The 24,602-nt window shown below is 47.0% G+C and overlaps 1 protein-coding gene across 9 annotated transcripts in view; it reads right to left on the bottom strand.

Annotated features, from left to right (window-relative positions):
• Positions 1–1,506: 1,506 nt before the first annotated feature.
• U2AF1 (U2 small nuclear RNA auxiliary factor 1) overlaps positions 1,507–24,602 on the bottom strand; it is a 122,794-nt gene continuing 99,698 nt past the window's right edge. For all 9 annotated transcript variants that reach the window (XM_069202954.1, XM_069202949.1, XM_069202953.1 and 6 more), the window contains one exon: positions 1,507–1,888. In XM_069202954.1, coding sequence (XP_069059055.1) covers positions 1,750–1,888 — 139 coding nt within the window. In that variant the 3' untranslated portion in view covers positions 1,507–1,749. The remainder of the gene's footprint in view (positions 1,889–24,602) is intronic.

The raw sequence follows: 24,602 nt of genomic DNA, 5'->3' as shown, positions 1-24,602 counted from the left end.
ACAAGGAATGGAGGGATATCTGGCGCACAGCACACAAACCGTCAACTAGTGCGATGGGTAAAGAGATATTGATTAAAACAGTTCGCTACTGGTATTACAAACCGGCCAGAGTGGCTAACTGGAAGAGGGTTGCGGACGGGCTATGTTGGAGACACTGTGGACAACCTGGTGCACGTGCTGTGGCACTGCCCCCAATTACGGTCGTACTGAGATGCAGTGCTGGCTGACATTAACAACATTTGGAACCCAGATCTATAGAGATTCCCTACTTATATTCATCTGGGCCTACCGAACCCACTCACATATCCACTCTCTTCGCCAAAGGGGCGAGCTATCACCTTTGCAATGGGCCCGGCTAAACAAGTCATACTGGCCCGCTGGGGAACGCACCACACTTCAACTCACTTGAAATGGATCCATAAACTATGGGATCTTCTGGGCATGCAACAGTTAACGGCTTGTGTAGCACACACATAGCCCCAATTTGAGAAAACGTGGGGAAGCCGCGTGCGTTTCCTGTCTGACGAATTTAAAGAACTCACCTGCCTTACCTACTGATGCATATTATGCCTCACACAATCCCCACACTACCTCATGACCGGGAAAGGGAACTCCCTCATGCTCCAAGCTACAGGCTGAAGCAGTGCTTTGTGAGGTTGTTTAATGTAGTTTCACCCCCACCCCCTTTTCCTACCCATGGTCTAATACGTTTTACCCACCAGCCGCTGGATGTCGGTGGTTGTATATTGTATTGTTTGACATACGAACAAACAGAATTGAATCATAAAAGTCTGCCAGCTTTGGAAGAGAGGATTCCTTGCATTATCAGTTTGACAGGTTCTGCCATTTAACTGCACACTGAAGTTTTAATCTTGTGGTCACCTATTCATGGTGCCATGAGGTCAAATATCTGTTGTAGCTTTTCCCAATTGTGTGCATTCTAATAAATTCTTTTCAATACATTTACAACTGTTCTCTCCTCTCAGAAAGGAAAAGGTGTGCTGGTCCGCTGACAGAAAAAACCTGTACCAAAGTGGGAGTCAAAGAGTTGATCTGTACCTGGATTAGGGCTGGGGCAGGGCCTGTATGCTTATAGTCCTGCAATATGCCAGAGCTGTACTAAGAGGGAAGGGTATGCCCAGATGTGGGTCCCATGCTCGCTGCACCACTCGATTCAAGCTAGCCTGGCTGATGAAAGGTGATATCCCAAAACAGGATTCATGATGCTTGTTTTTGGTCCAGGGAGGGCTGTTAGTTCAGGCTGAACTGTTCCCATGGAGAGCAGGGTTAAGACTGATTTGCATATGACTGGGTTCAAACTAGGGTGGCATGGTGAGCAAAAAACACAATGGATTATACCCAGATCTGTGACTAGGGGTGAATGTTTGACAACGTTCAGCGTTCCATCATCTTTTTGTGTTGCTATGGGTGCCTCCCTTTTGAGAGGGTGTTACCTGCTAATACCAAGTTTGTAGTACAACAATCAACGCTTTAATAAGAACACTATTATTTGTAGCAACTTTAATGCAAAAACATGTGAAGAAACAGATGACAATAAAAAGTTTCAATCAAAAAACACAAATTGCACAAAAAATACGGGATCACTACAAAGATTTTATTCAGAAGCCCATCTTTAAAAAAAAAAAAAAAAAAAAAAAAAATAGCCTGGCCCCTTCCCCTTTTACGAACTGGTTTGGTCGCAGACTACAACACATTCTAGCAGACACATGGTAAAAAAATTGACTTGGTTCAGAACCGCCCCGATCGTTCTCTGGATCGCCTTCTGTCCCGGTCTCTTCCTCCAGGCATACCCCCAATGCCACCACCTCCTCGGCCACGGTCCCTGGACCTGGAGCGGCGCTCACGAGACCGCGACCTAGTTCTGTGTCTGTTAAGAGATAAGACATTTCCAACATGTCAGCAAATGGACAGGTCAAACCTTGGTGATTTTGAACTTCCTCCTCCACAAGCAGCAAGGAAAAAAAAAATTACTTACCTGCAACACTGCTTAGTTACTGTGAATTATTTTTATTTATTTTTTTTTTAATTAAACAATGATTTGACCTACCTGGGGGGAAAAAAACAAAAAAAACAATGTTTCGATACACGTGACATCCATTTTTCAGACAATGTTTTGGGAAATAAATATAAAAATAACAGCATTGTCCAACATTTTTCATTTTTATCCTTTGGCAGTGGAAAACAAGCCTACGTGAGATCCTTTCTCTTCATCAATGTGTTTTTTTAGCCATGTTGCACAGCAGATTGGCCGCTGAGCAACAGGGCTGAAAGTAAACAAAAAAAAAAAAAAAAAAACTGACGCAGTTCCTTTTTTGAATGTTTGACATGTTGCAAAACAGCTGCTGTCCAACATTATTTCATGGCTGAAAAAAAAGTGCTATGATGTGGCCAGTGTCAGACATATTATAGCTATAATGGTTTACTTTCAACCATGATGCACAACATTTGTGCAGGTGTGCAACATTTAAATAAATAAAAAAATAAAAAAAACACCTGAAAAGCCAATATAGATCCTGCACAGGTGAGACCTATTGGCTTTGACAATGCTTTTTGTTTGGCCTATGCAGCTCCAGTAAATATTGCTTATTGAGATTTGTCCAACCCCTCAATGAAAATGTTAACACCACTATTCTCTTCCCTTATTCTTTGCCTTTTTATTTTTAACTGGAGCCTTTATGCAGTTTTGCAGAATAGTGAGACCAGAAGTAGATGAGGAGCTATCCAAGGACGGCGCCTGCCCTCATCTCTTTTGTGACGCTACGCTGTAAAGGGAAGAGAATACTGATCTCTACCGGTGGAGACGGAGTCAGGGCTCTGTTGTGAAAGGGTTTCTTTGCGGGCGAGGAGGCGGCTCGGTACCACAAGCCGCTATAGGACCCTGGTGACCAATACCGCCATTGTGAAAATGACTTTAGAGGGAATGCAGGACAACAATTATGAATGGCTTTTGTTGCTGCAAATCCCCTACCTACAGCCAGCAGCACAAATAGCACTTGGACAAGGGACAGGTGTGTATTTGAGGTGACTATCTTTCACGGATGGCAATTCAAAAAAAAAAAAAAAAAAACACACCTGAAAACCAGACAATTAGAAAAGAGCATCTAATTGTAGCTTTAAAGCGCTGAAAGGCTTGCACACATTTATGTGAGCGGTTTTCTAAAATTTATTTCAGGGATGATGCATATCTTGAAGAATAAAAACACACCAAAATGGTATTAAACTTTTGTCTAACTGCTCCATCCTTAGCAATGGGTGTGTAAGTGTGTTTTTGTTTTAAGGTTACATTCGCACAAACCATATTAGCAAATGTGTGTAGAATAGAATGTGGTTTATAGACATGTTTCAAGTATTTATTTACCTCTCATGGCATGAGAAGTCACCGCTCAACATCTGTATTCTCCACACACAGGAGAAGGGAGTTTAATTTGTGGGTTGGATTAATTTTCCCAACATGAGCTCTCTTTTTCTGTTCAAAAGTTGGCAACTTAGGGAAGGTCCAGGCAGCCCTGTGTAAAGTTATCCAGCGCTGGCACAAGCAGGTGGCCACTGAGCATGTGTGCGAGGACTGACGTTCTGTGGGTGAACATGGAGCCCTGGTACCAGCTGACATTTTTACGTCATTTATTTATCTTAATTAGTGTCCGTCTGCTGTTCGCTTTGTGGTTGCGATACTAATTTGTGCTATGCAAAAATGGCAAAACAAAGGAGAAAACAGTACCACAATCATAGTGCGAGGAGCAGACGGACATTAAGATAAATAAATCTGTACTTGGTCCATGCCCCACGAAATGATGCTTCGCGCACACAGCTACATTTGAGGGCAGTGAAAGAGTGAGGATGATGCCAACGAACGGTAAGAAATGAGTGGCGTAAAAGCACCTTTTAGAGTTTGTATTTGACATAATAGGTTGCCAAGTAACGGTGCCTGCTCGCTGCCTGTAGGTTCGACCAAAAAATTGAAGTAAATTGCTTATCTAAGCTCAGTGTGTTCCGAGACCAGAATTGTGTGGTTTAATGAAATTGTGTCCACTGTGTTGGGCTGCACTGCCATAAATGTAAGGAAGTGTGGACCACAGCCAACCCGTCACATTGAGGGGAGGGGATGATTTAATTTAGCGAGACAGGAGACAAAATGTTTGGTGAGACGGGCACCCAAGAAAGCCAGGCAATGCCAGGTAGTGCTCTCTCTCAGGAGTTGGACATGCTCGAGTAACAATACAAGCAGCTGGTTAAAGAGGAAAAAAGCCCCCTTAGTAAGTGAGATGACATGCAGAAAATTATTCTATCAGGGGATCAACAAAAGTTCTGGGCAAGTTAGTGAAGTGGCCAAAATAGGGGGGGAAACCTTGTACGTAGGATTTCTGAAGATAAAAGCACAGCATACCAGGCAGAATTATATGGCCTCGGTTAGGCCCCAAGTTTCAGTTGACAAGAAGCTTCCCCTCACCTGGTTCTCAGTAAAGGAGGTAAAAGGTAGTTGTTGCTAGAATAAAGCTTTCAAGGGCCGCTGGCCCCAATAACATTCCGGCGGTGGTAATTAAATCAAATAGTGATTGGTGGTTTGCCTCAACGGGCCTTCATCCCCCATTGAGGAAAAAGTCAATAGTGAAACCCATTTTAAAAAAAGGGAGAGGCTCAGATCCTTAACAACATAGGCCAGTGGTTCCAAACCTGTGGTCCTGGGACCCCTAGGGGTCCACGAAGCCTTCTCAGGGGGTCCGCGAGGGCCTAGAAAATTAAAATTAACAAATATTGACAAATTAGGTCCCCAGCTTCCAGTAATGACTCAGACAGAGGTCCCCGGATTCCCATGATGATTCAGTGGGGGTCCCTGGGTTCCATTATTGTTAAAGTGGGGGTCCACAGGAATCAAAAGGTTGGGAACCACTGACATAGTGTAGGAAGTTGGCTCTGTATGTGCTATTTCAAAGTAAGGAATAGCATGCACAGAGTCCAAGGGTTCCCCTTAGAGGTAAGATAGTGGCAAATAGAGATAATACTAATGCTCTATTTTGTGGTAGTGTGGTCGAGCAGTAGGCTTATCAAAGGAGTAGTGTTAAGCATTTGTTGTACATACACACAGGCAATAAATGAGGAACACACACTCAGAGACAAATCCAGCCAATAGGTTTTGTTATAGAAAAGGAAAATGTCACTTACCCAGTGTACATCTGTTCGTGGCATTAGTCGCTGCAGATTCACATGCTGTGCATAGTCCGCCGTCTGGTGTTGGGTCGGAGTGTTACAAGTTGTTTTTCTTCGAAGAAGTCTTTTCGAGTCACGAGACCGAGGGACTCCTCCTACTTTGGTTCCATTGCGCATGGGCGTCGACTCCATGTTAGATTGTTTTCCCCGCAGAGGGTGAGATAGGAGTTGTGTGTGTTAGTAATAGTGCCCATGCAATGGAGTGAATAAATATGTACAAAATGAAGGTTAAAGTAATATATTTACAAATGTACAAATGTTGAAGATTACTTCCAAACGGCTACAGGCTCCCGGGGAGGCGGGTGGGCGCATGTGAATCTGCAGCGACTAATGCCACGAACAGATGTACACTGGGTAAGTGACATTTTCCGTTCGGTGGCATGTGTAGCTGCAGATACAAATGCTGTGCATAGACTAGTAAGCAGTTATCTCCCCAAAAGCGGTGGTTCAGCCTGTAGGAGTGGAAGTAGTTTGAAATAAAGTTCTTAGTACAGCTTGACCTACTGTGGCTTGTTGTGCAGATAACACGTCTACACAGTAGTGCTTAGTAAATGTGTGAGGCGTAGACCATGTTGCTGCCTTACATATTTCGTTCATTGGAATATTTCCTAGAAAGGCCATGGTAGCACCTTTCTTTCTGGTTGAGTGTGCCTTTGGTGTAATAGGCAGCTGTCTCTTTGCTTTAAGATAGCAGGTTTGGATGCACCTAACTATCCATCTAGCTATACCTTGTTTTGATATTGGATTTCCTGTATGAGGTTTTTTCAAATGCAATAAATAGTTGTTTTGTTTTCCTAATTAGTTTTGTTCTGTCAATGTAGTACATTAGTGCTCTTTTGATGTCTAATGTATGTAGTGCTCCTTCAGCTATTGAGTCTGGCTGTGGAAAGAACACTGGCAATTCTACTGTTTGATTTAAGTGGAACGGTGAGATGACCTTTGGTAAGAATTTTGGGTTGGTTCTTAGAACTACCTTATTTTTGTGTATTTGAATAAATGGTTCTTGTATAGTAAATGCCTGAATTTCACTTACTCTTCTTAGAGATGTAATGGCAATGAGAAATGCAACTTTCCACGTTAAGTATTGCATTTCACAAGAATGCATGGGTCCGAAAGGTGGACCCATGAGCCTTGTCAAGACAATGTTGAGGTTCCATGAAGGAACAGGTGGTATCCTTGGTGGTATTATTCTCTTTAGGCCCTCCATAAACGCTTTAATGACAGGTATTCTAAATAGGGAAGTTGAATGAGTAATCTGCAGGTAAGCAGATATTGCTGCAAGATGTATTTCTATGGAATTGAAAGCTAGATTTGATTTTTGTAGATGTAGTAAATATTCTACTACATCTTTTGGAGATGCATGCAATGGTTGGACTTGATTATTATGGCAGTAACAAACAAATCTTTTCCATTTACTTGCATAGCAGTGTCTAGTGGATGGCCTTCTAGCTTGTTTTATGACCTTCATACATTCTTGTGTGAGGTTCAAGTGTCCAAATTCTAGGATTTCAGGAGCCAAATTGCTAGATTCAGCGATGCTGGGTTTGGATGCCTGATCTGTTGTGTTTGTTGTGTTAACAGATCTGGCCTGTTGGGTAGTTTGACATGAGGTACTACTGACAGGTCTAGTAGTGTGGTATACCAAGGTTGTCTTGCCCATGTTGGTGCTATTAGTATGAGTTTGAGTTTGTTTTGACTCAATCTGTTTACTAGATATGGAAGGAGAGGGAGAGGGGGAAAAGCGTACGCAAATATCCCTGACCAATTCATCCATAGAGCATTGCCTTGAGATTGCCGGTGTGGGTACCTGGATGCGAAGTTTTGGCATTTTGCGTTTTTTTTGTTGCAAATAGATCTATTTGAGGTGTTCCCCAAATTTGGAAGTAAGTGTTTAGGATTTGGGGGTGAATTTCCCATTCGTGGACCTGTTGGTGATCCCGAGAGAGATTGTCTGCTAGCTGGTTCTGGATCCCTGGAATAAACTGTGCTATTAGGCGAATGTGGTTGTGAATTGCCCAATGCCATATTTTTTGTGTGAGGAGACACAACTGTGTCGAGTGTGTTCCCCCCTGTTTGTTTAAATAATACATTGTCGTCATGTTGTCTGTTTTGACAAGAATGTATTTGTGGGTTATCATTGGTTGGAATGCTTTCAACGCTAGAAATACTGCTAACAATTCTAGGTGATTTATATGAAACTCTCTTTGATGTACGTCCCATTGTCCTTGGATGCTGTGTTGATTGAAACTGTCATGGAAGCATCTGTTGTCATCACGTATTGTGGCACTGGGTCTTGGAAAGGCCGCCCTTTGTTTAAATTTGTACTGTTCCACCATAGAAGCGAGATGTATGTTTGGCGGTCTATCAACACCAGATCTAGAAGGTGACCCTGTGCATGTGACCATTGTGATGCTAGGCACTGTTGTAAGGGCCGCATGTGCAATCTTGCGTTTGGGACAATGGCTATGCACGAGAACATCATGCCTAGGAGTTTTAAGACCATCTTTGCGTGTATCTTTTGTGTTGGATACATAGCTTGTATCACCTTGTGAAAATTTTGAACCCTTTGTGGACTTGGAGTGGCTATCCCTTTTGTTGTGTTGATTGTCGCTCCTAAGTATTGCTGTGTTTGACACGGCAAAAGGTGTGACTTTGCATAGTTGATGGAGAAACCCAGTTTGTAAAGGGTTTGTATAACATAATCTGTGTGGTGTAAACACTTTGTTAGCGAGTTGGTTTTGATTAACCAATCGTCTAGGTACGGGAACACGTGTATTTGCTGCCTCCTGATATGTGCAGCTACTACTGCTAGACATTTTGTAAAGACTCTTGGTGCTGTCGTTATTCCGAATGGCAACACTTTGAATTGGTAATGTATTCCTTCGAATACAAACCTTAGGTATTTCCTGTGCGAGGGATGTATCGGTATATGGAAATACACGTCTTTTAGATCTAACGTTGTCATGTAGTCTTGCTGTTTCAGTAGTGGTATTACGTCTTGTAACGTGACCATGTGAAAGTGGTCTGATTTGATGTAGGTGTTTAGTGTTCTGAGATCCAATATTGGTCTCAGACTTTTGTCCTTTTTCGGTATTAGAAAGTACAGTGAGTAAACTCCTGTGTTCTTTTGTGTTTTTGGTACTAATTCTATTGCGTCTTTTTGCAGTAATGCTTGAACTTCTAGTCCTAGAAGGTCTATATGCTGTTTGGACATCTTGTGTGTTTTCGGTGGGACGTTTGGAGGGAGTTGGAGAAATTCTATGCAATAACCATGTTGGATAATTGCTAAGACCCAAGTGTCTGTTATCTCCTCCCAAGATTTGTAGAACTGGCTTAGTCTTCCCCCCACTGGTGTTGTGTGAAGGGGTTGAGTGACGTGTGAGTCACTGCTTGTTTTGAGGGGTTTTGGGCCCTTGAAATTTTCCCCGGTTTCTTGGGAATTGGCCCCCTCTGTATTGGCCCCGAAAGCCTCCCCTTTGATACTGTCCCTGGTAGGTAGACGGTGTTGTTTGTGAGGTGCTGGCTTGACCTCGAAACCCTCCTCTGAAAGTAGTTTTGCGAAATGTGCCAAATGTGCCTCTGCCCTGCGGGGAATAGAGTGCGCCCATGGCTTTAGCTGTGTCAGTGTCTTTCTTTAATTTTTCAATTGCAGTGTCCACTTCTGGTCCAAACAATTGTTGTTCATTGAAAGGCATATTGAGCACTGCCTGTTGTATCTCAGGTTTGAAGCCGGATGTGCGCAGCCATGCGTGCCTCCTTATCGTTACAGCAGTATTTATAGTTCTTGCAGCTGTATCTGCTGCATCCATAGAAGAACGGATTTGGTTGTTGGATATGTTTTGTCCCTCTTCAACCACTTGTTTTGCCCGTTTTTGGAATTCTTTGGGGAGGTGCTCGATGAGATGCTGCATCTCGTCCCAATGGGCTCTGTCATATCGCGCTAGGAGTGCCTGCGAGTTGGCGATGCGCCACTGATTTGCAGCTTGTACTGCAACCCTTTTCCCGGCTGCATCAAACTTTCGGCTCTCCTTGTCTGGAGGTGGTGCGTCGCCTGATGTGTGCGAGTTGGCTCTTTTACGAGCTGCTCCTACGACAACTGAATCTGGTGTCAGTTGTGATGTAATAAAAGCAGGGTCTGTGGGTGGTGCCTTGTATTTCTTCTCCACCCTTGGGGTTATTGCTCTGCTTTTAACTGGCTCCTTAAAGATTTGTTTAGCGTGCCTTAGCATTCCTGGGAGCATAGGAAGGCTTTGATAATTGCTATGGGTGGAGGACAGGGTGTTAAAAAGGAAGTCATCCTCGATAGGCTCTGAATGTAGCGATACGTTATGAAACTCTGCTGCCCTAGCTACCACCTGAGCATACGCTGTACTGTCCTCAGGTGGTGAGGACTTAGTGGGGTACGACTCAGGGCTATTGTCCGATACTGGGGCGTCAGAGATCCCATGCGTCCTGGTCATCTTGGCTCATGGTGGTACGAGCTGGTGATTGTGACGGAGTCTGTGCCGGTGATATATGAGCTGCCGGTGGTGGAGAGGGTGGTGGAGTTACCTTCTTCACCACTTTTGCTTGTGGTGTTTTTTCTTGTTGTTGGAAATCTAGTTTCCTTTTTCTTCTGATTGGGGGAAGGGTGCTGATCTTCCCTGTACCACTTTGTATAAAGATCCGCTTTTGCGTGTGATCTACAGCTGTTGTTTGTAATTCCTCCTCAAATCTGTGTTTTTGAAGTTGGGAGGACAGTGATTGTTCCTCTGAGTAGGAACTGGCTTTCGGTTCGGTTGCTGGGCGTTTTGGCACCGAAACCGTGTCTTTTGTTGTTTTCGGCTCCAAAGAGATTTTCCTCTTTTTCGGTGTCGTACCTTCTTGGCGTCGACCATCTTCGGTGCCGCTATCTCTGTGCCGAGCAGCTTCGGTGCCGCTATCTCGGTGTCGACCCTTTTCTGCGTCAGTTTCTCGGTCCCGAGATTGCTGCGTGCCTGAGTTGGACGATCTCGGCACCAGCTCGCCCTTTTTCGTTGCCGATGGACGGTCACCTGCTTTATGGGTTGAGCCATGGCCTGTCGGCAGTGGCGTCCCCTGGGCTTTGTCTGTTTTTCTGTGTGATGCTTGTTTCGACGTCTTACTCACGGTTTCTTCGACGTCGGATTCTTCGGAATCCGATTCGTGGATGGAGAATGTTTCTTCTTCTCCCTCTTCCTCGAACCGTTGTTGTCCTGTCGGCGTGGACGCCATCTGCAACCTTCTGGCTCTTCGGTCTCGGAGCGTTTTTCTCGACCGAAACGCTCGACAGGCCTCACACATTTCTTCTTTGTGCTCGGGTGACAGGCACAAGTTACAGACCAAATGTTGGTCTGTATAGGGATATTTACTGTGGCATTTAGGACAGAATCGGAACGGGGTCCGTTCCATCAGTCTCGATGTTGCACGCGGTCGGGCCGACCAGGACCCGACGGGGGATCGAAATTACCCCAAAGGGCTACCGGAGCTCTTCAAGATTCGGTGTCGATTCTAATCTAACCCGATACCGAACGAAACAATACAGACAAATTTTCCGTTGATTCTGACTAACTTTCCGACCCGAAACAGAGCGAAAAGGAACACGTCCGAACCTGATGGCGGAAAAAAAAAACAATCTAACATGGAGTCGACGCCCATGCGCAATGGAACTAAAGTAGGAGGAGTGACTCGAAAAGACTTCTTAGAAGAAAAACAACTTGTAACACTCCGACCCAACACCAGACGGCGGACTATGCACAGCATGTGTATCTGCAGCTACACATGCCACCGAACATATCTTTTCTTAGTTTATTTTAAGAACCACAGGTTCAAATTCTACATGTATTATCTCATTTGAAAGGTATTGCTGGTAAGTACTTTAGGAGCTTTGAATAATTACAGTAGCATATATACTTTTCACATAAAACACAAATAGCTGTTTTAAAAGTGGACACTTAGTGCAATTTTCACAGTTCCTGGGGGAGGTAAAGTATTGTTAGATTTAGCAGGTAAGTAAATTACCTACAGGGTTCAGTTTTGGGTCCAAGGTAGCCCACCGTTGGGGGTTCAGAGCAACCCCAAAGTTACCACACCAGCAGCTCAGGGCCGGTCAGGTGCAGAGGTCAAAGAGGTGCCCAAAACACATAGGCTTCAATGGAGAGAAGGGGGTGCCCCGGTTCCAGTCTGCCAGCAGGTAAGTACCCGCGTCTTCGGAGGGCAGACCAGGGGGGTTTTGTAGGGCACCGGGGGGGACAAGTCCACACAGAAAGTACACCCTCAGCAGCGCGGGGGCGGCCGGGTGCAGTGTGCAAACAAGCGTCGGGTTCTCTGTAGGTTTCAATGGGAGACCAAGGGGTCTCTTCAGCGGTGCAGGCAGGCAAGGGGGGGCTCCTCGGGGTAGCCACCACCTAGGCAAGGGAGAGGGCCTCCTGGGGGTCACTCCTGCACTGAAGTTCCGTTCCTTCAGGTGCTGGGGGCTGCGGGTGCAGGGTCTTTTCCAGCCGTCGGGACTTTAGGATCAGGCAGTCGCGGTCAGAGTGAGCCTCGGGATTCCCTCTGCAGGCGTCGCTGTGGGGGCTCAGGGGGGACAACTTTGGTTACTCACGGTCTCGGAGTCGCCGGAGGGTCCTCCCTGAGGTGTTGTTTCTCCACCAGTCGAGTCTGGGTCGCCGGGTGCAGTGTTGCAAGTCTCACGCTTCTGGTGGGGATTTGCAGGGTCTTTAAATCTGCTCCTCTGTAACAAAGTTGCAGTTCTTTTGGAGCAGTGCCGCTGTCCTCAGGAGTTTCTTGTCTTTCTTGAAGCAGGGCAGTCCTCTGAGGATTCAGGGGTCGCTGGTCCTTGGGAAAGCATCGCTGGAGCAGGTTTCTTTGGAAGGCAGGAGACAGGCCGGTAGGACTGGGGCCAAAGCAGTTGGTGTCTTCTTTCTTCTTCTGCAGGGGTTTTCAGCTCAGCAGTCATCTTCTTCTTGTAAGTTGCAGGAATCGAATCTTTAGGTTCAGGGAAGCCCTTAAATACTAAATTTAAGGGCGTGTTTAGGTCTGGGGGGTTAGTAGCCAATGGCTACTAGCCCTGAGGGTGGGTACACCCTCTTTGTGCCTCCTCCCAAGGGGAGGGGTCACAATCCTATCCCTATTGGGGGGAATCCTCCATCTGCAAGATGGAGGATTTCTAAAAGTTAGAGTCACTTCAGCTCAGAACACCTTAGGGGCTGTCCTGACTGGCCAGTGACGACTCCTTGTTATTCTCATTATTTCCTCCGGCCTTGCCGCCAAAAGTGGGGGCCGTGGCCGGAGGGGGCGAGCAACTCCACTAAGCTGGAGTGTCCTGCGGTGCTGTGACAAAGGGGTGAGCCTTTGAGGCTCACCGCCAGGTGTTACAGCTCCTGTCTGGGGGAGGTGTTAGCATCTCCACCCAGTGCAGGCTTTGTTACTGGCCTCAGAGTGACAAAGTCACTCTCCCCATGAGGCCAGCAACATGTCTCGGTTGTGGCAGGCTGCTGGAACCAGTCAGCCTACACAGATAGTCGGTTAAGGTTTCAGGGGGAACCTCTAAGGTGCCCTCTGGGGTGTATTTTACAATAAAATGTACACTGGCATCAGTGTGCATTTATTGTGCTGAGAAGTTTGATACCAAACTTCCCAGTTTTCAGTGTAGCCATTATGGTGCTGTGGAGTTCGTGTTTGACAAACTCCCAGACCATATACTCTTATGGCTACCCTGCACTTACAATGTCTAAGGTTTTGCTTAGACACTGTAGGGGCACAGTGCTCATGCACTGGTGCCCTCACCTATGGTATAGTGCACCCTGCCTTAGGGCTGTAAGGCCTGCTAGAGGGGTGTCTTACCTATACTGCATAGGCAGTGAGAGGCTGGCATGGCACCCTGAGGGGAGTGCCATGTCGACGTACTCATTTTGTTCTCACTAGCACACACAAGCTGGTAAGCAGTGTGTCTGTGCTGAGTGAGGGGTCTCTAGGGTGGCATAAGACATGCTGCAGCCCTTAGAGACCTTCCCTGGCATAAGGGCCCTTGGTACCAGAGGTACCAGTTACAAGGGACTTATCTGGATGCCAGGGTGTGCCAATTGTGGAATCAAAAGTACAGGTTAGGGAAAGAACACTGGTGCTGGGGCCTGGTTAGCAGGCCTCAGCACACTTTCAATTCAAAACATAGCATCAGCAAAGGCAAAAAGTCAGGGGGTAACCATGACAAGGAGGCATTTCCTTACACAACCCCCCCCCCCTCCCCCCAAACGAAAGAGGATGAGACTAACCTTTCCCAAGACAGTCTTCATTTTCTAAGTGGAAGAACCTGGAAAGGCCATCTGCATTGGCATGGGCAGTCCCAGGTCTGTGTTCCACTATAAAGTCCATTCCCTGTAGGGAGATGGACCACCTCAACAGTTTTGGATTTTCACCTTTCATTTGCATCAGCCATCTGAGAGGTCTGTGGTCAGTTTGAACTAGGAAGTGAGTACCAAAGAGGTATGGTCTCAACTTCTTCAGGGACCAAACCACAGCAAAGGCCTCCCTCTCAATGGCACTCCAACGCTGCTCCCTGGGGAGTAACCTCCTGCTAATGAAAGCAACAGGCTGGTCAAGGCCATCATCATTTGTTTGGGACAAAACTGCCCCTATCCCATGTTCAGAGGCATCTGTTTCCACAATGAATTGCTTGGAGTAATCTGGAGCTTTTAGAACTGGTGCTGTGCACATAGCTTGCTTCAGGGTGTCAAAGGCCTGTTGGCATTCTACAGTCCAGTTTACTTTCTTGGGCATTTTCTTGGAGGTGAGTTCTGTGAGGGCTGTCACAATGGATCCATATCCCTTCACAAACCTCCTATAGTACCCAGTCAAGCCAAGGAATGCCCTGACTTGAGTCTGGGTTTTTGGAGCTACCCAGTCCAGAATAGTCTGGATCTTGGGTTGGAGTGGCTGAACTTGGCCTCCACCTACAAGGTGTCCCAAGTAAACCACAGTTCCCTGCCCTATCTGGCATTTGGATGCCTTGATAGAGAGGCCTGCAGATTGCAGGGCCTTCAAAACCTTCTTCAGGTGGACCAGGTGATCCTGCCAGGTGGAGCTGAAGACAGCAATATCATCTAGATAAGCTGCACTAAAGGATTCCAACCCAGCAAGGACTTGATTCACCAACCTTTGGAAGGTGGCAGGGGCATTCTTTAAACCAAAGGGCATAACAGTGAACTGATAATGCCCATCAGGTGTGGAGAATGCTGTCTTTTCTTTTGCTCCAGGGGCCATTTTGATTTGCCAGTACCCTGCTGTTAAGTCAAAGGTACTTAAGAATTTGGCAGCCCCTAATTTGTCTATTAGCTCATCAGCTCTAGGAATGGGATGAGCATCTGTCTTGGTGACAGAGTTGAGACCTCTGTAGTCCACACAAAACCTCATCTCTCCCTTTCCTTCTTTGGTGTGAGGTTTGGGGACTAAGACCACTGGGCTAGCCCAGGGGCTGTCAGAGTACTCAATTACTCCCAATTCCAGCATCTTGTGGACTTCCACCTTGATGCTTTCCTTAACTTGGTCAGACTGTCTAAATATTTTGTTTTTGACAGGCATGCTGTCTCCTGTGTCCACATCATGGGTACACAGGTGTGTCTGACCAGGGGTTAGGGAAAAGAGTTCAGCAAACTGCTGCAGGACCTTCCTACAGTCAGACTGCTGTTGGCTAGAGAGGGTGTCTGAATAGATCACTCCATCTACTGAGCCATCTTTAGGGTCTGATGAGAGGAGATCAGGGAGAGGCTCACTCTCAGCTTCCTGGTCCTCATCTGTCACCATCAACAGATTTACATCAGCCCTGTCATGGAAGAGCTTAAGGCGGTTCACATGGATCACCCTCTTGGGGCTCCTGCTTGTGCCCAGGTCCACCAGGTTGGTGACCTGACTCTTCCTTTCTAGTACTGGGTAAGGGGCACTCCATTTGTCCTGGAGTGCCCTGGGAGCCACAGGCTCCAGAACCCAGACTTTCTGCCCTGGTTGAAATTCAACCAGTGCAGCCTTTTGGTCATACCACAACCTCTTGGAGTTGTTGGCTGGCCTCAAGGTTTTTACTTGCCTTTTCCATGTACTCTGCCATCCTTGAGCGAAGGCCAAGTACATAGTCCACTATGTCTTGTTTAGGCTCATGAAGAGGTCTCTCCCAGCCTTCTTTAACAAGAGCAAGTGGTCCCCTTACAGGGTGGCCAAACAGAAGTTCAAAGGGTGAGAATCCTACTCCCTTCTGAGGCACCTCTCTGTAAGCGAAAAGCAGACATGGCAAGAGGACATCCCATCTCCTTTTGAGTTTCTCTGGGAGCCCCATGATCATGCCCTTTAATGTCTTGTTGAATCTCTCAACAAGGCCATTAGTTTGTGGATGATATGGTGTAGTGAATTTATAAGTCACCCCACATTCATTCCACATGTGTTTTAGGTATGCTGACATGAAGTTGGTACCTCTGTCAGACACCACCTCCTTAGGGAAGCCCACTCTGGTAAAGATACCAATGAGGGCCTTGGCTACTGCAGGGACAGTAGTCGACCTAAGGGGAATAGCTTCAGGATACCTAGTAGCATGATCCACTACTACTAGGATGTACATATTTCCTGAGGCTGTGGGAGGTTCTAGTGGACCAACTATGTCCACACCCACTCTTTCAAAGGGGACCCCCAACACTGGAAGTGGAATGAGGGGGGCCTTTGGATGCCCACCTGTCTTACCACTGGCTTGACAGGTGGGGCAGGAGAGGCAAAACTCCTTAACCTTCTGGGACATATTGGGCCAGTAGAAGTGGTTGACTAACCTCTCCCACGTCTTGGTTTGTCCCAAATGCCCAGCAAGGGGAATATCATGGGCTAAGGTCAGAATAAACTCTCTGAAACCCTGAGGCACTACCACTCTCCTAGTGGCACCAGGTTTGGGATCTCTTGCCTCAGTGTACAGGAGTCCATCTTCCCAATAGACCCTATGTGTTCCATTTTTCTTGCCTTTGGACTCTTCAGCAGCTTGCTGCCTAAGGCCTTCAAGAGAGGGACAGGTTTCTTGTCCCTTACACAACTCTTCCCTTGAGGGTCCCCCTGGGCCTAAGAGCTCAACCTGATAAGGTTCCAGTTCCATAGGCTCAGTTCCCTCAGAGGGCAGAACTTGTTCCTGAGAAGAGAGGTTCTCTTTTTGGTGTTGTGTTGCAGCTGGTTTCCCAGCTGACTTTCCTTTTCTCTTGGTAGACTGGGCCATTTTTCCAGACTCCAGCTCTACTTTTTCACCCTGAGCCTTGCACTGTGCCCTTGTCTTGACACACACCAGTTCAGGGATACCCAGCATGGCTGCATGGGTTTTCAGTTCTACCTCAGCCCATGCTGAGGACTCCAGGTCATTTCCAAGCAAACAGTCTACTGGGATATTTGAGGAGACCACCACCTGTTTCAGGCCATTGACCCCTCCCCACTCTAAAGTTACCATTGCCATGGGATGTACTTTAGTTTGATTGTCAGCATTGGTGACTGGATAGGTTTGTCCAGTCAGGTATTGGCCAGGGGAAACCAGTTTCTCTGTCACCATAGTGACACTGGCACCTGTATCCCTCAGGCCCTCTACACTTGTCCCATTAATTAAGAGCTGCTGCCTGTATTTTTGCATGTTAGGGGGCCAGGCAGCCAGTGTGGCTAAATCCACCCCACCCTCAGAGACTAATGTAGCTTCAGTGTGACACCTGATTTGCTCTGGGCACACTGTTGATCCCACTTGGAGACTGGCCATTCCAGTTTTAGCTGGATGGGAGTTAGAAGTGGTATCTTTCTTGGGACAGGCCTTGTCTCCAGTTTGGTGTCCAGACTGACTACAGCTACGACACCAGGCCTTTTTGGGATCAAAGTTTTTACCCTTGTACCCAGAATTGTTTTGTGAAGAGGCTCTGGGCCCACCCTCCTGTGCAGGTTTTTGGGGGCCTGTAGAAGACTCTTTACTATTTTTGTTTTTGGCTGTCTCACCACCTTTCCCCTGGGGAGGTTTTGTGACCCCTTTCTTTTGGTCACCCCCTGTGGAAGTTTTGGACACCCTAGTCTTGACCCAATGGTCCGCCTTCTTTCCCAATTCTTGGGGAGAAATTGGTCCTAGGTCCACCAGATGCTGATGCAGTTTATCATTGAAACAATTACTTAATAGGTGTTCTTTCACAAATAAATTGTACAGCCCATCATAATTACTTACACCACTGCCTTGAATCCAACCATCTAGTGTTTTTACTGAGTAGTCTACAAAGTCAACCCAGGTCTGGCTCGAGGATTTTTGAGCCCCCCTGAATCTAATCCTATACTCCTCAGTGGAGAATCCAAAGCCCTCAATCAGGGTACCCTTCATGAGGTCATAAGATTCTGCATCTTTTCTAGAGAGTGTGAGGAGTCTATCCCTACACTTTCCTGTGAACATTTCCCAAAGGAGAGCACCCCAGTGAGATTTGTTCACTTTTCTGGTTACACAAGCCCTCTCAAAAGCTGTGAACCATTTGGTGATGTCATCACCATCTTCATATTTAGTTACAATCCCTTTAGGGATTTTCAACATGTCAGGAGAATCTCTGACCCTATTTATGTTGCTGCCACCATTGATGGGTCCTAGGCCCATCTCTTGTCTTTCCCTTTCTATGGCTAGGAGCTGTTTTTCCAAAGCCAATCTTTTGGCCATCCTGGCTAACTGGATGTCCTCTTCACTGGAGTTATCCTCAGTGATTTCAGAGGTGTTGGTCCCTCCTGTGAGGGAACCAGCATCTCTGACTATTATTTTTGGAGTCAGGGCTTGAGAGGCCCTGTCATCCCTAGATAGGACTGGTAGGGGGGAATCACCCTCCAAGTCACTATACTCATCCTCTGAGTTGCCATCCTCAGAGGGGTTGGCTCTTTCAAACTCTGCCAACAGCTCCTGGAGCTGTAGTTTGGAAGGTCTGGAGCCCATTGCTATTTTCTTTAGTTTACAGAGTGACCTTAGCTCTCTCATCTGTAGATGGAGGTAAGGTGTGGTGTCGAGTTCCACCACATTCACATCTGTATTAGACATTATGCTTCTAAAAGTTGGAATACTTTTTAAGAAACTAAAACTAGTTCTAGAATCTAATTCAAACTTTTACCAAACTTTTAAACTCTAAAAGGAAATGCTAACAGGGACTAACACAAGGCCCTAGCAGGACTTTTAAGAATTTAGAAAAATTTCAAATTGCAAAAACAATTTCTAATGACAATTTTTGGAATTTGTCGTGTGATCAGGTATTGGCTGAGTAGTCCAGCAAATGCAAAGTCTTGTATCCCACCGCTGATCCACCAATGTAGGAAGTTGGCTCTGTATGCACTATTTCAAAGTAAGGAATAGTATGCACAGAGTCCAAGGGTTCCCCTTAGAGGTAAGATAGTGGCAAAAAAGAGATAATAATAATGCTCTATTTTGTGGTAGTGTGGTCGAGCAGTAGGCTTATCAAAGGAGTAGTGTTAAGCATTTGTTGTACATGCACCCAGGCAATAAATGAGGAACACACACTCAGAGACAAACCCAAGCCAATAGGTTTTGTTATAGAAAAATATATTTTCTTAGTTTATTTTAAGAACCACAGGTTCAAATTCTACATGTAATATCTCATTTGAAAGGTATTGCAGGTAAGTACTTTAGGAACTTTGAATCATTACATTAGCATGTATACTTTTCACATAAAACACAATAAGCTGTTTTAAAAGTGGACACTTAGTGCAATTTTCACAGTTCCTGGGGAGGTAAGTTTTTGTTAGTTTTTGTCAGGTAAGTAAATCACTTACAAGTCTCAGGTTTGGGTCCAAAGTAGCCCACCGTTGGGGGTTCAGAGCAATCCCAAAGTTACCACACCAGCAGCTCAGGGCCGGTCAGGTGCAGAGGTCAAAGAGGTGCCCAAAACGCATAGGCTTCAATGGAGAGAGGGGGGTGCCCCGGTTCCGGTCTGCCAGCAGGTAAGTACCCGCGTCTTTGGAGGGCAGACCAGGGGGGTTTTGTAGGGCACCGGGGGGGGGACACAAGTCCACACAAAAAGTACACCCTCAGCGGCACTGGGGCGGCCGGGTGCAGTGTAGAAACAAGCGTCGGGTTTTCAATGGAAATCAATGAGAGATCAAGGGATCTCTTCAGCGTTGCAGGCAGGCAAAGGGGGGGCTCCTCGGGGTAGCCACCACCTGGGCAAGGGAGAGGGCTTCCTGGGGGTCACTCCTGCACAGGAGTTCCGTTCCTTTAGGTGCTGAGGGCTGCGGGTGCAGGGTCTTTTCCAGCCGTTGGGAAATGGAGTTCAGGCAGTCGCGGTCAGGGGGAGCCTCGGGATTCCCTCTGCAGGCGTCGCTGTGGGGGCTCAGGGGGGACAACTTTGGTTACTCACGGACTCAGAGTCGCCGGAGGGTCCTCCCTGAGGTGTTGGTTCTCCACCAGTCGAGTCGGGGTCGCCGGGTGCAGTGTTGCAAGTCTCACGCTTCTTGCGGGGAGTTGCAGGGGTCTTTAAATCTGCTCCTTCAAAACAAAGTTGCAGTCTTTTTGGAGCAGTACCGCTGTCCTCGGGAGTTTCTTGGTCTCTTGGAAGCAGGGCAGTCCTCTGAGGATTCAGAGGTCGCTGGTCCTGGAGAAAGCGTCACTGGAGCAGGGTTCTTTAGAAGGCAGGAGACAGGCCGGTAGGACTGGGGCCAAAGCAGTTGGTGTCTTCTTTCTTCTTCTGCAGGGGTTTTCAGCTCAGCAGTCTTCTTCTTCGGTAAGTTGCAGGAATCTAAATTCTTAGGTTTAGGGGAGCTCTTAAATACTAAATTTAAGGGCGTGTTTAGGTCTGGGGGGTTAGTAGCCAATGGCTACTAGCCCTGAGGGTGGGTCGCACCCTCTTTGTGCCTCCTCCCAAGGGGAGGGGGTCACATCCCTAATCCTATTGGGGAATCCTCCATCTGCAAGATGGAGGATTTCTAAAAGTTAGAGTCACTTCAGCTCAGGACACCTTAGGGGCTGTCCTGACTGGCCAGTGACTCCTCCTTGTTATTCTCATTATTTTCTCCGGCCTTGCCGCCAAAAGTGGGGGCCGTGGCCGGAGGGGGCGGGCAACTCCACTAGCTGGAGTGTCCTGCGGTGCTGGCACAAAGGGGTGAGCCTTTGAGGCTCACCACCAGGTGTGACAGCTCCTGTCTGGGGGAGGTGTTAGCATCTCCACCCAGTGCAGGCTTTGTTACTGGCCTCAGAGTGACAAAGGCACTCTCCCCATGGGGCCAGCAACATGTCTCGGTTGTGGCAGGCTGCTGGAACTAGTCAGCCTACACAGATAGTCGGTTAAGGTTTCAGGGGGCACCTCTAAGGTGCCCTCTGTGGTGTATTTCACAATAAAATGTACACTGGCATCAGTGTGCATTTATTGTGCTGAGAAATTTGATACCAAACTTCCCAGTTTTCAGTGTAGCCATTATGGTGCTGTGGAGTTCGTGTAAAACAGACTCCCAGACCATATACTCTTATGGCTACCCTGCACTTACAATGTCTAAGGTATTGCTTAGACACTGTAGGGGCGCAGTGCTCATGCACTGGTGCCCTCACCTATGGTATAGTGCACCCTGCCTTAGGGCTGTAAGGCCTGCTAGAGGGGTGACTTATCTATACCTGCATAGGCAGTGAGAGGCTGGCATGGCACCCTGAGGGGAGTGCCATGTCGACTTACTCGTTTTGTTCTCACCAGCACACACAAGCTGGCAAGCAGGGTGTCTGTGCTTAGTGAGGGGTCTCCAGGGTGGCATAAGATATGCTGCAGCCCTTAGAGACCTTCCTTGGCATCAGGGCCCTTGGTACCAGGGGTACCATTTACAAGGGACTTATCTGGATGCCAGGGTGTGCCAATTGTGGATACAAAAGTACAGGTTAAGGAAAGAACACTGGTGCTGGGGCCTGGTTAGCAGGCCTTAGCACACTTCAATTCAAAACATAGCATCAGCAAAGGCAAAAAGTCAGGGGGTAACCATGCCAAGGAGGCATTTCCTTACACTGTGCTTACTTAAAATGAACTCAGGACCACAAGCTACTCTGAAGGGGTCATGGAGCTACTGGTAGCTCATGACGGACTGGTTGGAGCACCTGTTACAGGCCACTTAGCCTTTTGGACATCTCACTTAAGGTGTTTTCCAAAATTATTTAATCTAAGTTGGAGGACTGGGCATTAGAATCCAAGAGCATGCCAATGGAGCAAGGGGGGCCTTTGGGAGCACTGTTTAACTATAGGCCACTGCTTTGCTCTTTGGGCCATCATTCAGGAGGCTCTGGAAGTAAACCAAAGGCTGTTTTGTTGACTTCCGGACAGCTTTTGCTTCAGTGGACAGGGAAACGATGGAGAAAACATGCAGCCTGGGAGCTCCCTCTGTACAACCCTAGTGCATTGCAAACTCTACACATCGACAAACGGGCCCAGGTGGAGCTAGATATGCCCGGTCTGGTGGCTTAGTGGACTAATGCGTCCCCTGTAGGGGCCTGTGTTTGACATCATGGTCACAGGTTCAAATCCCGGCAGGCCCAATAAGCATTGTATCCTTTCAAGGTTGATAAAAATGGGTACCATGGAGTTGGTTTAACAATAAACATCTGTTATTCAGTGCCAAGATACCCTTTTGGGTGAATGTGCGCTTTACAAATACCTGTTATGTTATATATCAGGCCAGATGTGCCAGAAAATTCCCTTTAAAATGGCACTGGGCTGGGATGTGTTTTAGACCTCATGCCCTTTAGTTTATTCCTTGCTGACCTCCCTACCTTCATATCCCAAAGTACTTCTCTCCTAAAGTCAGGACTCAGCACACTGCCCGTCTGTTTTATGCACACAACTTGGTGCTGTCAGACTGCACCCCAATTGGCCTGCAGATGAAACTATACTCCCTCAAAACATTTAGTAAGCAGAACCAGTAGAAAATTAATCTAGATAAGACTAAGTTGTTGGTCTTCGGTAAGAGAGTTAAGAATTTTTGCTGGCACCTATACGCCTGGGATGTGGAGTTAGTGGACTCCACTAAATATCTAGATTTGACTTCTAGGAGGAGTTTAAAGTAGGGCACACATTGGTATAGTAGTGTCTGCCAGCTAGCTGTTTGTCCATTATAAACAGGCAATATGGAGGGTTTTCCCTTATTCAAGGCCTATGTAGAGAAAATGGGACTGTACTGCAGAGGTTTTATCTCTTGATCCCTCTGGTGAGTGGAAACGGTTAGAGGGGGCGCTTCCACCAGGCACCATGGTCCAGGGAATAATGAGGGAGATGAATCTGATCTTTTAGAATCTGTAGGCATTTTCCCGGGCTTTAAGATTTTTTTAACTCTCGGAGGATGGTGAAGTGATAAAGGTCTCAAATCTGCTGGGATAAGATCCAAGGGAGTGAATGAAGATGGGCAAGGGAAGTAAGGAATAGATTGAGAGATTTAGGTCCTACATTCTGATTGTGGTACAATTACGACCTGGTCTCCTTTTCCAGGCAAACAAGTACTGAAAGTGTCTGCGGCAAAGGTGGCAGTGACTCTTGACCTGCCTTACCAAAGTCAGAAACCCTCACTTAGTTTCTCAATACCCTCTCTAGGCATGGACAGTTTTTCCCTACCTGGCACAGGTATCTGATCCAGGTCTACGGAATGAAAATTTTAAGGGTAAGAGTGGGATGCAATCCAATCTATTCATCCCGCTCCCGTTGGCCAGGGTTCAGGATAATGAAGGTCTTTGTCCCTGCTCCCTGAACGTAAGATGTTCCTTGTTGCATATACGTATGGACTGTGCCTTTTATCTTCCTAACCGGATTAAGTTTCTAAAACTTTAAAAAGATGAAGGCTGTAGAGTTGCTGTTAAAAATACGTTACTTAGATGTGGCAGTAGAAATTGTCTATTTTTACGTTATATTAATCAGTTTTAATGAGTTACAGTAAGGCGCGGGGTGATGGGTGGGCAGGATGGGGTTTAAGTCAATTTTAAATAGCAATTGTTGTTTATGTATTGTTTAGAATGTTTTATGGACAAATGTCCGAATAAACTTTTTTCTACCTAACTACGCCCACAGTGTCATACAGAAGAAGTCGTGTGGTCGAGCAGTAGGCTGATCAGAGGGTAGTGTTCAGCATTTGTTGTACACACACAAGCAATAAATGAGGAACACACAAAGAATTCCAGGCCAATAGGTTTTTATATAGAAAAATATATTTTCTTAGTTTATTTTAAGAACCACAGGTTCAAGATTTACAAACTATACTTTAAATGAAATGCATTTCACTCAGGTATATTAGGAACTTTGAATCACCACAATAGCATGTACAGTTTTGGCAAAAATGGCAATGAGCTATTTTAAAAATGGACAGAGTGCAAAAATCAACAGTTCCTGGGGGAGGTAAGTATTTGTTAAGTTCACAGGTAAGTAAAACACAGGGTTCAAAGTTGGGTCCAAGGTAGCCCACCGTTTGGGGGTTCAAGGCAACCCCAAAGGGGGGGGGGGGGGGAGAACGACACAAGGAGGCACAGAAAGTACACCCTCAATGGCACAGGGCCGGCCGGGTGCAGAGTGCAAATAGGTGTCGGGTTTACAATAGGATTCAATGGGAGACCCAGGGGTCTCTTCAGCGATGCAGGCAGGCAGGCAAAGGGGGGGCTCCTCAGGGTAGCCACCACCTGGGCTAGGAAGAGGGCCATCTGGGGGTCGCTCCTGCACTGGAGTTCGGATCCTTCAGGTCCTGGGGGCTGCGGGGGCAGTGTGTTTCCCAGGCATCGGGTTCTTTGAAGCAGGCAGTCGCGGTCAGGGGGAGCCTCTGGATTCCCTCTGCAGGCGTCGCTATGGGGGCTCAACTCTGGCTACTCACAGGCTCAGTCGCCCGGGAGCCCTCCCTGTAGAGTTAGTTTTCCGCAGGTCGAGCCGGGGGCGTTGGGTGCAGAGTGGAAAGTCTCACGCTTCTGGCGGGAAACGTGTGGTCTTTAAAAGTTGATTCTTTGTTGCAAAGTTGCAGTCTTTGTGGAACAGGGCTGCTGTCCTCGGGAGTTTCTTGGTCCTTTTAGCTGCAGGGTAGTCCTCTGAGGCTTCAGAGGCCGCTGGACCCTGGGGGATGCGTCGCTGTTGTAGTTTTTCTTGAAGTGGGGAGACAGGCCGGTAGGGCTGGGGCCAAAGCAGTTGTCTCAGTCTTCTTTGCAGGGCTTCAGGTCAGCAGTCCTTCGTCTTCAGGTTTGCAGGAATCTAGTTTACTAGGTTCTGGGGAGCCCCTAAATACTGAATTTAGGGGTGTGTTTAGGTCTGGGAGGGTAGTAGCCAATGGCTACTGGCCTTGAGGGTGGCTACACCCTCTTTGTGCCTCCTCCCTGAGGGGGGGGGGGAGGGGGGGCACATCCCTATTCCTATTGGGGGAAT

Source organism: Pleurodeles waltl, chromosome 8 (assembly GCF_031143425.1).
Source record: "Pleurodeles waltl isolate 20211129_DDA chromosome 8, aPleWal1.hap1.20221129, whole genome shotgun sequence".
Lineage (NCBI taxonomy): Eukaryota > Metazoa > Chordata > Amphibia > Caudata > Salamandridae > Pleurodeles > Pleurodeles waltl.
Note: the sequence above shows the minus strand (reverse complement) of the source record. Positions and strands in the feature narration are given on the sequence as shown.